General features: G+C 47.9%; 1 protein-coding gene across 1 annotated transcript in view; it reads right to left on the minus strand.

Annotated features, from left to right (window-relative positions):
• Positions 1 to 13,202, minus strand: part of SLC15A1 (solute carrier family 15 member 1) — a gene marked incomplete at its 5' end in the record, with an annotated part of 55,670 nt that extends 42,468 nt beyond the window's left edge. Inside the window, 2 exons of the mRNA XM_079136263.1 lie at positions 9,515 to 9,654; positions 13,082 to 13,202. Of these exons, the coding sequence (XP_078992389.1) occupies positions 9,515 to 9,654; positions 13,082 to 13,202 (261 nt within the window). The remainder of the gene's footprint in view (positions 1 to 9,514; positions 9,655 to 13,081) is intronic.
• Between the last annotated feature and the right edge of the window lie 3,489 nt (positions 13,203 to 16,691).

Raw genomic sequence — 16,691 nt, forward strand, 5'->3', positions numbered from 1 at the left:
TATGTGGCTAAGGACCTGGAGATGTAAAGTATATCCTGAGCTACTATTCAGTGGACCCAATATAATCACAAATGACCTACAAAGAGAGAAGAACGTGACAATGGAGGCAGGGGCACAGGCAAGTGCTGGACAGGAGCATGAGTCACAGAATGCAGCAGCCTGTACAGCTAGGACTGGCAGGGAAACAGACTCTCCTTTCCAGTGCAGCCTGGTGGCCTCCTGCTGTAGCCCAGTGAAATCCATTTCAGACCTCCAGAACTATATAGTGGCATTGTATGGTACTAGCGGCACTGCAGAGCCAAACTCTACAGCTTGGTTTCACGAAGGACAGGAGTGGTTTTGGAGTTAGGTGAGAAATTTCTCAATGTTCTCTGCATCAGGAGGGTGGAAAGATGCCAAGCTCTGGAACGGGGAAGTGGAACTGGAGCATGGGGATGTTCTTCCTCGCAGTGTGGCTTTGATCCAAGTGCCTAGCCCTGGGGCCTCCATTCCTTCACCCAGAGAAGTGACCACTTCTGCAAGTCAGGTAACAGGACCAATCCACATGAATAAGATGAGGCTTATTATTTATGCACCTCATGAAGACAACAGGGTAGAGTTTCCACCAAGCATGGACAGAGGTTAGGAATGGACTGTCTTGGAATGAAAATATGGACAAGAACTTACTGTGGGAGTCCCTGGCAGCAGGGTGAGGTGCCCTCAAAGAAAAGGCAGCTCCCTCCACAGTAGCTCTCATCGGCCCAAAAGCAGCAGGGCCTGAGGATGTCACCTGAGAAGTCAGGCCACAGGATGAGGATGCTGTGCCAGAGAAAGCCAGTCTTTTCCAACATGAGCTACCATGGCAAGCCTTGTGTTTTCTGATGAACTGCTTTTCAGTGTACAACACGTGGGAGCTGTTCTGACATCTGAAAAATGTCACATGGCCTCGTATTGTATGGTCGCTCTCCCTCTCTCTTCTAAAGAAAGTAAAGTGTGCGGCACCTCAAAGAGAGCCTAGCAGGACACCCCCAGGCTAAACCTCAACTGATGGGAGGACAGGGGAGAGTGGGTAGGACCTGAGGTCTCACATTGGCTTCAGTTATTTTCCAAAACAGATAACTTGGCCAAGCAATGAAATGTGCTTCGCTTTCCTTCAATGGGCTCTTCTACCGTCGTAGCCAGGTCGGCTTTGGAATAAGCTCACTCTGTTACCCAAGTGCTTGCCCTGGAGTGGATCCTGTGGACACTGTTTCTTGATTTGATTTTTTTCCCATTGATTTTTTTTGACCCCACCCTTGGGGTCACTGCAGGTCCACCTGGCATTGCTGTGTCTGTTGGGAAAATGTGACCTCTTAGGCTGATGCTGCCCGGGAGGCATGGCTTCACAAGTGGACAGAGGCTCTGTCCCAGTAAGAAGAGGTGTCCCTGGGTGGCTGCGCTGCCTGGTAAATGGGGTCGGGCTGTAGTCCACCCCCCAGGGCTCCGCTTGCTGGGAGCTTCCTGCAGGTCAGGGCCACACACCTGTGGGTCACACTTCAATTGTCCTTCATGGAAATAGTGACCTTCGTTCCCATTCAAGGAATCTGTATTCCTCTGCTACCTGCACGATTAGCTACTCAGTGGCCGGTGCGACCTCCAGAGCACCACCTTCATCAAGCTGCTGGTCGCCTCTTGGCAAAAACGCTCAGGGCCTGTGGATTGTCATCAGGCCTTCAAGGACAAGGAAAGTCGGCAGAACCCCAGAGGCATGAAGTTACTTTTTAGAGATACGGGGAAACCAGTGCTAATGGGAGAGTGTGGGTTGCAGTCAGTGACCTTGGCATGACGCTACTGAAGATCAGCTCAGCCCTGAGGACCCTACCTGTGTCCATACAGGCCACCAGGCTTGCTGGCAGCTGATCTGAGTCTGGCTGGACACCTGGTGGGCAAGAGGCCCTGGAGGGGCTCTGCCACCCCCTCAACACTGAGACCTAAACAGGTGGGGCTTCTGCCAGCCCCTCAGGAGAGACACAGAACATGCTACCACCTAGCTGCCACCTGGCATCAGCTCCGTGGCGACAGGGCACCTCACGACCCATTCATCAGTCCCTGAGCTTTCAGCGTCATCCTTTCTGTTGTGGGGACAGGGACCTGGGGAGTTGGTGTCTGTGACCATTCCCCTGCGCCACGTGAGGGATAAGCTGTGACACTGTGTCTTTTCCGTCATCTGTCAGGACTCACTTGGTCCCAGGTGTGCTCGGCCTTTCTTTAAAACACTCCCTCCCTCAACTTGGGGGTTGACGGCTCGGGTTTGAGGGCAGCTCGGGGTCAGTGAAGTCGCTTCCTGGGGCTGCCATGCCAAGTATCTTGAACTGGGTGGCTTAAGACAATGCAGGTGACTTGCCTCACGGTCCTCGAGGTCTGAAGCCTGAGGGTAGGGTGATGGCCTGGTTGGTTCCCACTGTGGCCGTGGAGGATCTACTCCAGGCTCCTCTCCCAGATCTGGTGGGGGCTTCGGTCTTTGGCATTCCTGAGTTGGAGAAAAGCACCCCATCTCTGTCTTCATCTCCGTGTGCATCTTCCCTGTGCAAACTGCCAGGTCCACATCTCCCCCTCTACAACCCCACTTTAACTAAGTACACTCACAACCATCCTATTCCCAAAAGAGGTCTCATTCTGAGGTTTTGGGGGGTTCAGGCTTCAACATGTGAATTTGGGGGATACACAACTCAACCATGACCATCCAAGGGCATTTGTAGTGTGCCACTTATTGTTTTAGGTCTCTGGGGTCCCAGGGCCCAATCATCTTTGGACATACTCAGAGATCACTTAATCTCAAACTGCTTCACTGCAGGAAAAGGTCAGCCAGGCCAGAGAGTATGCTGGAGTTAATATATAGCAAAACAAAAGGACCTGGGCAATAGTCCCAAGTTCTGCCCAGGTCTAGGCTGGGAACAGGTGCTCAGGTGAGATGATTTTCTTGGACATTAGAACTGTAACCCTTGCTCTCCTACTTGGTTTCTTTATCTGCACTTGGATTTTTTTTTTTTTTTTTTTTTTTTGGTGCTGGGGATCAAACCCAGGGCCCTGTGCTTGCAAGCAAGCACTCTACTGACTGAGCTATCTCCCCAGCCCTGCACTTGGATATTTTTATCCTAGAACACTCTTAGTTCAGAACATATAAATGCATGGCAGCTAAGGGTGAATGGACAACTATATTCTCAAGTTCAAGAGGAGAGAGACCTTCTTCAGAAGGAGACTGTAGAACATTGTGGGCGTGAAGTGGTGACTGGCCTCCTGGACAACACCCTCCCTCCCCACCAAGCTGCCCACACCCAACAGGCAGCAGAAACTAGTAGATTAGCATCAGTGTTGCACACTGATCCATACTGTGCCAAAATACAATATGACCCCGATACGGTCAAAGGACGAAACAATGCCAGTGACCCACAGTGTCGCTAAATTAAAAGGAACCAATCTGCTGGTCTTTTTGTTTTGGACATGAGTAAGTTAGAGAATGTAACTTTTACACACCAAGGCTTTTCACTCTTACATGATAAATTGTGACTAGGAAAAAAACTGTATGATTATATTAAATATGAAGTTAGGCTACAAAACTTGGCTCGACATGCACATTTTTTGCCCAGTTGATATTTAGGTTCAACAGTCCTTATTGTTAACATGAAAATATCTGTAAAAAGCTCTAGAAGTAGAACTGGTAACATTATGTGTATTTTAAATATTATTAGATATCATCTAACAACCATCCATAGAAGTTTTGGGTAACACCTTTTTCTTGTCTTTTTAAAAATAATTTTGGAGTGAGCAAACGTAGAAAAAAGTTATATTGGAAGAAAAAATAATTAGGGAAAAAGGGTTAAACACTATGTGTAAAGATTGCCTGGAAACTTTAACCACAGATCCAAAGTACTGGGTCAGTGAAGTATGGCCACAATTTTTGGAATTAATCTGAGGTAAATTGTCTGTGTTTACTACGCCACTTAAGTGTTTCTGATCTCACCTGATATTACACATGGCAGGGGTGGATTCTCCACACCACTTAACTGATTAGAGCTAAGACTCTAAATTCATCTGTCTTGCTGGGAGAGTCACTCGTCACCAAGTACAGCACCTGAGCTGAGGATGTGGCCCAGTGGAGTCTGTTTTACACACTGAGGATATTTCCACCCAAGCCCTATGGAAGGGACATATGACATATCTCAGAACATGTCACCTCCAAATTCATGTCCTCCCCAGAATCTCAGAATGTGACCCTGGTTGGAAACAAGTGGCTGCAGAGGAAATTAGTTAAGGTGAATGGGGTCAGACTGGCGTCGGAGGGCCCTAAATCCAGTGGGAGTTAGAAGAGAGGAGAAGAGGCTGAGACAGACACACAGGAGGGAGACGCCAGGTGACAGCAGAGTCAGAGACTGAGGTGAGGCATTCGTGAGCTAAGGAATACCAAGGCTCGCCAGCGTCCCAGAAGCTGAGACGAGAGCCTCCAGAGAGCATGCCCAGCTCACACCTTGACTTTGGACCTCCAGCCTCCAACCTAAGGGAGAGTATATTTCTGCTTGTGGTACTTCTGGTTCAGCAGGAAGCCGGTGCACTGTGTGAATCAGGTGTTTGAGTTTTTTTCCCTAAGAATATCGCCAGTGCACAAGTGTATCTTTGATATATCCTACAGCTTACCACAAAATCTTGTCGCTCCAGGCACTGTGGAAGTTTTAAGCGCTTTGGTTTGAGGACTTTGACTGCGCCTTCTTAACTAAGCACATTCTGTGAATTTTCTAGTCTTTGATCTGATTCTTGAACCGAATTTTCCTTATGGACACATGCTCGCGATCATGGACCCTGTATAATACTGAGATTCAGAACCCTTGCTCCAGGGAGAAGCTCCTCCAGCAGCCTTTGGGGACCTTGGACATTTTCCAGCCTCCACCCTGGAGGAACTAGATCTTCTAGATCTTCCTCCCTCTCAAGTCTCTGGGGAAGAACCTATCCCTCCTCCACTCAGATGTTGCACTTTCCAACTGCTGAGATGTCCTTTATCTCTGGCCTGCTTGCTGATGGCAGCTGTGCTCATAAACCAAGGGACAAAGCTACAAAACAGTGATTTCCAGGTCCTTCTGTCGCAACCCAGAGTTATGAGCCAATGATTCTCACTCATCTCCTGATGGTACTGCTCAAACTCTCTCCCTGTCACCACAAAAGAATGTGCAGATGTTCCTCAGACCTCACCCTTGTTTTTATTTCCTATCAGTTCACCTAGGATACCTATACACTTTCTCCCTTGGAAGGGATAGATTCCAGATGCAATTGTGTCCAGAAGCTTCTCCCACCCTGAAACCTGGGACAGAGCTGGTTGGCAAATCTTGGCCTCTGTGCCTGGTTTCAGGTCATTCCCCGGCACTAGCCACTGTACCCTGAGAACTGAATGACTGTCCCATCTGCCAGCAAAGTTTCCTGGGAGCTTCACTTGCCAATTGAGAGAGCCCTCCATCTGCTTTTCTCTGTTCTTCATGGAATGGTTCAATAACTCAGAGACCCGAAGAAATTACTAGTCAAAAAAAAAATCCAAGTAAACAAAAAGTTGAGTAATTCCGCTCAGGAGACTGCACAGAGGTGTGAAGGAAGGTGCAGAGCTTTAGCTTGAAGACAGCGAATCCTGTCTTTGACAGGTCACTACTTGCTAGGTTCACAGGGTCATTCAGTACAGCTCAAGGGGGAGAAGTTGTTTGTGGACTTAGGTTCCTGACCCTGAGGCTCTGATCTCTTCCAGGCAGGATTATTTTATGTCCTTGCATGGGAAATAAATGCCTGCCTGAATAAGTGATTTAGCGCTGCCCCGACGGCCCAGGCTGGACTTCACGGATGCACCACTGCTACCCACGGTTGCTCGCCTGCACTCTAAAGAAGCATCTATAGGCTAATTTTCTAGTCCTACCATGGATTCACCCAAAGCTTCTTCACCATGGACAAGTACCCACGTGGGTAATCCAGGGGCCAGGCTGTGTACTACATCATACCACAATCTGATTTTTAGTAGCAATATTTGGACAAAGGCAAAGGTCAAGAAGATGAGAGCCCTGTCATTTAGAATCACTTAGGGTCACCTGGAGCCAGGGTTTTCAAAATGTGGTCCTGGGACTAGCAGCAAGGGCATCCTAGGAGTTTGTCCAAATGTCCAGACTTGAGCCGCACCCCAGTCCTGCTGAACCACAGGCTCGGGTGGGGCTGCGATCTGTGAGAAGAAGCATGCCCTCAGGGTGAGTCTGGTGCACGTCAAAGTTTGAAAAACACTGGCCTAGTGCACTGTCAGCCAGAAGAACTCAGCAAAGAGCCCAGGTTAGTGCTTTCCTCCTGCTGCTGGCTGGAAGAGGTCATCTTGGAGGTCACAGGTCAAAGGCCCCTCCAGTGTGCAAGCTGGGCTTCCAGCTGCACACTCCCAGCTTAGAGCAGGGATACCAGCTGCCCCGGCACCTCAGTCCTGCCCTTGGGTTGACCCCAGAGCTCCTGCAGAGAATGTGGAAGGACTTTCAAATGGCCAGCTGTGAGTTACCTTCAAGGTACTTCATTATTTTCTCCTCCAAAAAGAAGCTGACTTGGAAAAGCTCACTGGAAACACACAGCCCGGAGGCTGAGATCTAGGGCCCAGGCACAGGATAGGGTCCTTCGCTAAGAGAAAGAATTTCCCAAATAAGATGGAGGTCTTGGTAGACAGAGGCAGGAACTTGATTCAAACTTGACCTTTGCACCTAACTTTCAGTCAAATATGTGGCAAGTGACATAGCAAGATCCATGGTTTTCCAAGATCAAAGCATGAGAGGTAATTTGTGAGAGCTCCAAAGTCCACCAAGACCCTTGCTAGTTTTGGATGGGGCAGGGGTGAGAGGGAAAATCTTCAATGAAGTCAACCCCTTCTCCCAAGACTGCTCTTTCCTCCCCAACGTTTCTCCCCAGTCTATAAAAAGCTCTTTGTCATTGGGAGACTTCACCCACCCAGATGACTCTCAGGAGAAAAGACCTCACACAGATTCGGAGAAGTGCACAGGAACTTTAAGGTAAGACTCAGAAAAACAGTGGCTTATGCACCAAATCCAGCCCACTACCTGTCTTTGTATAGCTCACAGATAAAATTGATTTTATGTTTTCCAATGATTAAAAAAAAAAAGACTTTGTGGTACATGAAAATTACATAAAATTCCACTGTCAGTGCCCATAAATACAGTGCTACTGGAACAGCTCCACCCATTTGTTTACAGATTGTGGCTGTTTTCACAAACCAAGGATAGAGTTGAGAAGTCGTTGGAGATAATATGGCCCACGAAGCTGAAAGTATCTATTACCTGACCCCTTCCAGAAGAGATTACTGACTTCTGCTTTAAAACAGGGTTTGCAGAGCTGGGCACCTTCATGCACACCTATAATCTCAGTGCCTTAGGAGACTGAAGGAGGAGGATTGTAAGTTCAAGACCAGTCTCAGCAACTTTTGGGCAACTTAGCAAGACTGTTTCAAACTAAAAAATAAAAAGGCTTGGAATGTTGCTCAGTGGTTAATTGTCCCTGTGTTCAACCCACAGTATTAAAAAAAAAAAAAAAAAAAAAAAAAAAAAAAAAGGCAAAACAAAACAGGGTTTATGGTTCAGGATCCCAGAAAGATTCTGCAACCAGGTTTAGCTATGCATGGTCGTATCCCATGCAAAAGTTTATCCTGTTTATTGTGGTGGCTTCTCATTGCTTGCGCTACTGAGTACTGAGTGCCTAAGGGGTACAGTTCTGGATCTCATCATGTCCCTCACGTTCCTAGTCACTCATCACCTCTGCACCTCGATTTCCAGGGGGAGTAAAGAACCCACTGTGTTCCAGTTACACAGTGCTGAGTCATAGCTCACAGCGCAGGTTTTTGTAAGAATGGCTTCGCTCTGTCGCCTCATTCGCCAAGTATTCCAAACATCACCTTCAGTCACCCAGCATCTGAAACAATTTTGGCGTAATCTACGTGCCAAAGATCTGTTCTCAAGTGGGTAAGTCACTATCACTTTGTTTCTTAACAATAATTAAAAAAAAAAAAAGTTTCTTTTGTACTTATGCTTTAGATCAAAAAGTTGGGGCTTGGTAAAAATGAAACCAGTGTATAAATGTAAATTGTTGCTATTCACATGCTATGCCAATCTCAGGCGCAAAAATAAAGCAAAACAAAACAAAACAACAACAAAAACTCAAACAAAAAATCCCACCAAACCCTTAAGGACCAATTTGCAAACTAGAAAATGTTGATTCATTTGGAACTATGCTTCAAAAGCCAGTTCCGTATTCATCTGCTGCCACTTTTGACAACAGTTCCCATTTGAGCTGCTATGAGTGCTAAAAGCAGCTCACAGAATTCTAATTCAACATGGATTTGAGATGTTCCAGTCCAACAGAAACGCTTCTGAGAACCTCCCAGAAAGGTTAATGGGGAACCACAATGGTGTTTGAGGATGGCCCCAGAACCTCAGCTCAGGATCCCCCTCCAAGCTGAGCTGGGTACTCATGCTGGCAGCTCCCAAGACCACCTGAAGCACAATTAGCCACAAGTAAATATCCAGAGTGTGACCTACTCACTGCTTCTACTTCCAAACTCTGCAAGGTCTAGTGCAGTAGGAAGCGAGGTCCCAAAAGAGCTTACTTTACAGGGGCAAGAACATAGGGTGGCAAGTGGCAAGACTGGAATATTATGAGGTGAGGTCAGAGTCCCTTCTCTCCAGCATGTGGCCAGTCACCTGAAAAGCAAGGGCCTGGGCATGGCTCTGGGGAGTCACTTGACTGAACCACCCCATCTTTAAGGGAGCAGAGGGCTGGGCTGGCTTCTGTTTGGTGCTCTGCTCTGTCACTTCAGGAGTGACCTGTTCTGAGGCAGGTAGCCGTCACGTTGCCTCCGAGCTGTTTTGCTGATACTTTGATTCCCAAGAGCCAGCTACTCCATTTCTGTGCCTATGCTTATATCCTGAGGGCAGTGGTGGAACCTGAAAGGGGGCCCCAGAGAGATGGCTCCAATTCCTCTCGGGCCAGGGATCCCTCCAGGATTGCAGGGTCACCTCCCCAGACAGAAGGGAGAGAAGTGAAAGGGCAGCCACAGGGCTAGCTTGACAGGCAGCCCGGCATCACCAGCAACCCCCGACCTCACCAGCGTCGCAGCTTGCGGCCATCACGGGCTTCCTGACAGGGAGTCGTCGTGCGCACACCCTCGAGGCCACAGCCAGCCGGCAGAGTGGGAGCACAAGGACCTGAGTTCCCACAGGCGGCAGGTCGAGGTCACTGCATTCGTTCCCCACGCCTGGGAGTCTGCACGACGGGGCGCCCTAGGGCTCGGCGCCACCGCAGAGCAGTGACACGTCGGGCGCCCGCAACCTCCCGCGCTCGGCATCCCCAGCCGGCCTCTGCCGCCGGCCGCGCCCTCCCTCGCTCCCAGCGGCCGCGGGGACGGGGTCGCAGCCCGCCCACCGCCACAGCGCCCTGACGCTGCTCCCGACTGCGGGGCACAGCGGCTTCCCGGGCTTCCCCCGAGACTCACCCATGGTGGCGGCTGCGAGAGCGCCGGCGACTGGAGGGCGGGAAGAGTCCAGCTCCTCTGACTTTGTCTGCAGGCCCTGCCCCGCTGGCTACCTGCGCGGGCGGCCGGAGGTGTGCGAGGCGGGGCCGCCGGGCTCCACCCTGGGAGGTGGCCGACCCGACCGCGCGGAGGTTAGCAGGCTTGAGTCCCTGCAGGTGTCCACGTGGCGTGGCCGGTGCCCCAGGCCGTGTAGGCAGGAACCGAGGAACAGCTGCCCCAAGGAGCAGGGACGGCAGGAGGGCTGTGGGGCCACCGGCTCTCCCGCGGGGGTCATTGGTCACCTGAAGTGCTTGTTAAAATGCAGACTGCCAGGCCTCACTCCACCATCTGCTGACTCATGGATCAGGATAGGGATGGATCTGCATTTTCAACAAGCCTCAGGTGGTGGGGTGCTCCAGGTCAGGCCCACGCTTGGGAAACCAAAGCTGCTTCTTGGTGGGGACGTGCAAGTGGGTGGCACCCAGGTCACTGTGTATGTTTATGTCCTGTGTTTGTGCACATGGCCATGTATGTGCTTGTGGCTGCACCTGAAATTTGAACCAATGGAAGCACTTATGAAGGATTCTACATCTCCATACAGACACCAAAACAAAAATAGGGACACAGCAGTCCTCTTGAGATCACTGCTCTGCTTTCCTGACTGGAGGAGGTTTGTGTTCTGCGAACAGAAAGGAGCACTGAAAAGGGAAATGGAGGTGAGTTTCCACTCTTTTCTTCACACCATCCCTTCCCTCTGCTCCACCTTCTGCCTCTGAATGACTCTTCAGGAGCCTCTGTAAGTGGGTTGGTACAGTACCTGTCCTTTGTGCCTAGCTTCCTTCACTTTGCGTAATGTCCTCAAGGCTCATCCCTATTACAGCTTGGGTAGGAACTCCCTTCCTTTATAGGGTGAAGAACATTCCAGTGTATGCACACACTTCACTTTCCTCATCCACCCACCTGTCCCCATTGTTGTTGAGCCTCAGGAATTTCCCCAGCCACCCTGCTGGGAGATGGTGGTGTGAGGGTGAAGCAGAGGTAACCCACCCCAGGCTCTGCACCTGCCCTCCCTGGGCTTCTTCACTGTGTGTGAGGGGGAGAAACCTCTTTCCACCCTTCTCAGTTGATGCACAGGACAACTGATGTTGGCCGCTGGACCCTGTCAGGTGGGAAGAATAGCACTGACCAGAGGGAAGAAGCAGGGCCTCTGCAAGGCTGGAAGCACTCTTCCTGGTTGTCACCTGCTGTCGGCCAGGCTCGGCAGAGAGGAAGCTCCTGATAGCTCTTTTGGGTCCATTTTCTCTGCAGGGTGGAATTTCTGTTGAGTTTGTGAACCTTGGGATCCTGGGCCTGTGTAAATGCACTTTTGTTCTGGACTGGAGATTCTCAAAGTGTGGTCCCTGGACCAGTAGCATTAGCATCTCCCAGAAACGTGGCAGAAACACAAGTTCTGGGCCCCAGCCCAGATCCGCTGAATCAGAAACTAGGGGCTTCTGGGGTGTGGCAGGCGCCTCAGTGGTGTGAGGCAAATGCTGTCTCTTCCATATGCCTGTTTAATCCTCCATTCAAGCACTATTGATTTATCACCTCCAAGTGCTAACTACTGTGTGGATGAGAGTTGAGTGCACTCTGTGCAAGCAATGAAGAGGCAGCCCTGCCACCGCGCAGCCTCCATTCTTCCCGGCCCTTTAAGTGTGGCAAGAAGAGGCGAGATGTTCCAGACAGGGATGCGTCAGTGAAGAGCAAGCACTAAAGGGGTAGAAGAAACAAGCTGTGCCTGAGGATTACTGGAATCCACTAGAACAGGAGTTCTCACTGGGTGCTCTTTGGTATGGGTGTGGAGGACAGCAGACCCGGGAGCTCCTTGGGGAGTCGCACTGGTTGGTTTCTCCTCAATTCAACCTCCCCCCTCATCGCTCTGATGCTGTTGTGACAAATTACCAAAATGTTGGAGTTTAAAAGGACAGAAATGTATTCTCTCACAACTCTGGAGGCCAGATGAAGCCAAGGTGTGGGCGGTGTCGTCCCTCTGAAGGCTGTAGGGGAGACTCCTTCCTTCTTGATGCCAGCTTCTGGTGGCTCCAGGTGACACTGGCCTCTGTCTTCACACAATCTTCTTCTCTGTGCCTTTTGTCCTCTTCTCTTCTAAGGGCACTTGTCCCAGGATTTAGGACCTCCTAATCCAGGATAGTCATTTTGAGGTGCTTAATTCCACTTGCAAAGGCCCTTTTTGCAAATAAGGCCACATTCACAGGTTCCGGGTCATCATCTCTTAAAGGAAAGGCACCAGGGTACCTACTACCCTCTCCAAAGAGCCCTGAGTCTAGAACTGGAATGTACAGATTTGACAATTGGTCCTGGATAAAGGGAACTGTCACTTGACCTCAGAGGATTGTCTTATGAAACCATCACAGGAGAAGTAAATGTCCATGATAATGATGAGACCTGAGTCATCTGAACCTTGACCTTTCAATATTTTCAACTCCTTCAAGCATTGAAATGGCACAGAGATATCACAGTGTTCTAGTCCAAGAAGGACATTGCCTTGAGAGGTGGCTTAAGAACTTTTTGGAGTAATTATCCCTCGGGTTGTTTAGCTGTAAAGAACTTTAATTTCGTCTCTAACTGAGTAGAAGTAAAATACAAAGCAAGTAGGTATAGAGAGGTTGATGGTCAAGGGGTAGATTTTAGGAGTAAACAAGAACGGCTCCCGATGCCATCTACTTGAGAAGGAGAGTCTGAGAAAAGGAATGGATGGGGGTGGAGGATGCGAGGCGTAAAGAGGAAGGTTATTTGGAAACTAGCAGGAGAGGGAGGACCAGCAGCCGGCTCATGTTCATTCAGTGCTACTTTGGAACCAAGAACTGGCAGGCAAATTTTACATGTCTTGACATACCACTCACCAAAGTCCTCAGAATATTAAGCACCTGAACCCAGGAAATGGTTCTTCCAGGACTCAATCCTGCCCCTGCCTGGCACTGAACTGTGCTGTCCTATTTATAGCATCAAGATGACAAGGTGGTAGCCATCTATGCTAATGTTTACCAAACTAACTTAAATTCCAACTCATCTGGCAGATTTTGCTCTCAAACACAGTGGTCAGCCTTCGTCAGCTCCAGTGTTGGGAGTGTCACACTCGTGCTGTGTGTGGTCCCTGGGATTCCAAGGCTCTCTGTGCCGCGCAGGCCCTGTGACTGGACGCTGTGCTCATCGTCTCCTGAGATTCCTTTCTCCCCACAGCACAGAGCACCCTGTGTCAGGAGCACAGCTCCGCTTTGTTTTGTGTGTTTTTGTCACGGAGAGGTTCAAAGACAGGCAGAGAGAGATGTCCTGCGCCCGTGCATCTACACTGGCCGGGCTCCTCCGTCTTTCTCAGGCAGCGCTGTTAGCCATGTTGCCCGGGGGAAGCTGCAGCACCGGGGGCTGGTTAATCACCTGTCATGCAGCTGCTTCAGGGCCGAGCACAGGTCGGAGCCTTAGCTGCCAGCGCTGTGTGTTGCCCCTCTCCGTCTAAACCTGCTCCCGGAGTCGCCTCATCACCCGCAGTACCGACCAGCTCTGCAGCTCGCTGTGGCCGAACTGCTCCGGTGCCCCTCCTCCCATGACCAGGCCCGGTTGCCACCGCGTAAACAGCCATCAGGTCACCAGGGGCAGGCCCCAAGTGGATCATGCCGCTACTGTGGGAAGGGGTTGTGAAAAGGGGACACTTGGCTCTTCCCCAGCCTTCGTCCTGTCCTGTGCAGCAGGAGAGCCTCAGCAACGTGCTCCCTTGGTCAGGATTTCCCAGCCTCCAGACCTGTAGAGACCGACTGCTACCCAATCCGTAGTGGTCCGTCCAGCAGCAGGGCCACCACGCCAGGTCAGAGCTTCGTTTCAGAAGGAAAAAAAGCCACCAATTCAAATGAGCAAGTGAAAGGGTCCCTGTGAAACTGAGAGAAGGGGAAACTTCCAGAGCAGGGGTTTCTCCCCAGACGGTGCCAGAGGCCTCCTATGCGGAGAGGCCTGCCCCTGACCCGGGGGAGGGGACAGGTCCTGGAGCCCCTGTTCCCTGTCATCCTCATGATACCACTTGCTCACTCACCAGGTGCTGAGTGAAAAGGCGGACTGTGGGCACAGCTGGGCGATGACCAAGCCCCAAGCTCCCAGGCAGACCAGCAGGGGAGGGGACCTGAGCAGCACACCACATCTTACTTCTAAAGGCAAAGGCGAAAGTTTCCTCTGACATGCAGATGCTAACTCACAAAAAGGGCAGGGGGAGGGACTGGGGAAGAAGAGAGGTACCTTAGATTAGGCAGAGGGGATGAGGGCAGGGGAGGGGACTGGGGCAGGAAGGACGGTAGGGTGAATCGCCGGTGTCACCCTGTGTGCATACATGGTGGGTTTCGACATCATGCACAACCAGAAGAACGAAAAATTATACTCCATTTATGTGTGATGTGTCAAGGTGCATTCTACTGTCATGGAGAACTAATTAAAACAAAATTTTTAAAAGAAAGCAACAAAAATCAAACTATTTTTGATACAAAAATTGTTTCACTTTTTTGAGGGGGAATAGAGACCACCAAATAATTCTTCACCTCCATAGGCTGAGAGACCAAGTAACAGTGACTATATTGATTATTCTCAATGTGGACCTCCTGGAGGTACTTGGGTGCTTTCCTGTTGAAATGATACAAGGAGCTGCCCACAGTGCCCACTAATCAGCAGCAGATGCCGGAAGCTCTAGATGATCTGCAAAGTTCCTGCTTCAGAAAGTGCTAGAAAAATGAATTTTGGAAAATTTCCTTCCGGGTAACTAACATGAAATCCCTGAGATGTCAGAGTGAACAAAGAAGCAGAAATCCTTGTCATTTCTAGGCTTCTTCCTTTGCTGCTTTTTTTTTTTTTTTTTTTTAGACAAATTCATTTTTGCTTCAAGAAATCACCCCAAAGTGTGAGGCAAGAAAATGTCATTGTGTCCTGCATTACTGAGTTTTGTGCCAATAATAGTACAATTTATTTGTCATATAAGAAGTGCAGGTACTTGTAGACTGGGATGGTGGCTCAGTGGTAGAGCGCTTGTCTAGCAAGTGTGAGGCACTGGGTTTGATTCTCAACACCACATATAAATAAATAAATAAAAATCAAAGGTCTATCAACATCTAAAAAAAATTAAAAAAAGAAATGCAGATACTTACAAATTTCCTATTTATTGACATTGAGCTTAGTTATATGGTACTAAAATTTGTCATTTATCTGACAACCTGCTTTCTTTTATGTAGAACCAATTCTACAAAATTAAGATAATGTATGTGAGGAAATCTTGGGAGATTACTGTGAATATGTGGAAATTTTTGACATCTGATTCACTTATGTACAATTATTTGACCTTATTTTCTAGAATTAAAAAGAATATATTTCTACCTAAATGCCACGGCTGGCAAAGATTTAGAAAATTCAGGTATTTCTATATTTTACAGTTTAAGTTATCTTTCATATTTTATACAGTACCATCCAAACCTATATTAAATAAGTGGAAAAAATAAAGAATAAATACATTTTTTGAAGAAGGGCATTGGTTTCCTATTAATGCTGCAATGAATTACCACACACTTAATAAGTTGATGTCTAGCCACTCAAAAACACTTTGGAAATATTACAAAATGCTAAGAAATTGACAGCTGATAGGGATTACTGTGTCTGGTCTCAAAATGCCTCTTCAAGATATTTATTACGAAGTGAAAAGCAGTAACTCCAGTGGTGAAGCCTAGCAGACACCACCTTGACTGAGTGATCAAGGCCAGCAACACCCAGAGTCAGACCTGTCAATGTCAGGTCCCCTGGGACGTGTTCTGAGGGGGTACAGAGTGAGTCCTGAAGAATTCTTGCTAAAATGTATAACTTTATCATGAGAAAACATCAAAACCAGACTGAGTGACATGCTATATGAGAACTGACCGCACTTTAAAAATGTGGAGTTTATGAAAATGAAAGATTGAGGAACCATCAGGAGACCAGAGGATGGAATGCAGCAAGGGAGTCTGCAACAGAAACGAAGTCAGAGGAGGAGTCATTGACATTTAACAAGGCTGCAGTTTGAGTTAATAGTATTGAGTCGTTAATTCCCTCTATTTGATCTTTTTAAAATTTTTTAATTTTTAAATTTTTTTTCTTTTTACAGCTGCATTTTGATTCATTGTACACAAATGGGGTACATCATTTTGTTTCTATGGTTGTGCACGAAGTAGATTCATACCATTCCTGTAATCATACATGTACATGGGGTAATGATGTCTGTCTCATTCTATTTGATCATTGACTGTAGTTATATAATATGCTAACAGTGAGCAAAGCTAACTGAGAGGATGTGGTGATTTTCGGTACTATTTTTGTGTTTAAAATCATTTAAAATTTTAAGAAGTCCTCAAGATAGGCATCTAAATCATAATTACTTTCATAGATGGTGGTAATTAAATTTTTATTAAAATAAGATAAATTTTACAAGCATGTGTAATGAAATTTTTGTTAGAAATATTAGTCATAGATAAAACATTTGCATATGCATTAGTTGAAATCATTTACAAATGCAAAGAATCAAACTTTATGCTGATGATATAAAAAATATCCACATAAAAATCTTAGCAAATTATTGGTGCGGCAATGGAATGATTGCTTTACCACACAAAATATGGAAATGATTGCTCAGGACTCAAATGCAATAAATAAAATACTGCAGGAGGTACCCAGCAAAGCCTATGTCCAATGTCTTTTGGCAATATTATTTTAAGTTTTAGATTGAATTCAGAATTAAATAAAAAATAAAGGTAAAACCCAGCTAACAGTGCAGGACAGCTTATAATGAAAAGGCAAAGTCCCCTGTTCCTGTCTCTAGTCTGAGTCACCAATTTTATTTTATTGTGTTAAAAAAACAAAACAAACAAACAAACAAACAAAAACACCCAAAGCTGGGCATGGTGGCGTACACCTATAATTCCAGCTACTTAGGAGGCTGAAGCAGAAGGATCACAAATTCAAGACCAGCCTCAACAATTCACCAAGACCCTGCCTCAAAATTAAAGCAAAACAAAAACACATAACATAAAATTACCATCTTAGCTACTTTCCTATGCACAGTACCCTGGTGTGGACTAGATGCCCACTTGTGCAACGGAGCTCAAGA

The sequence above is a fragment of the Sciurus vulgaris genome, assembly GCF_902686455.1.
Source record: "Sciurus vulgaris genome assembly, chromosome: 4".
NCBI lineage: Eukaryota > Metazoa > Chordata > Mammalia > Rodentia > Sciuridae > Sciurus > Sciurus vulgaris.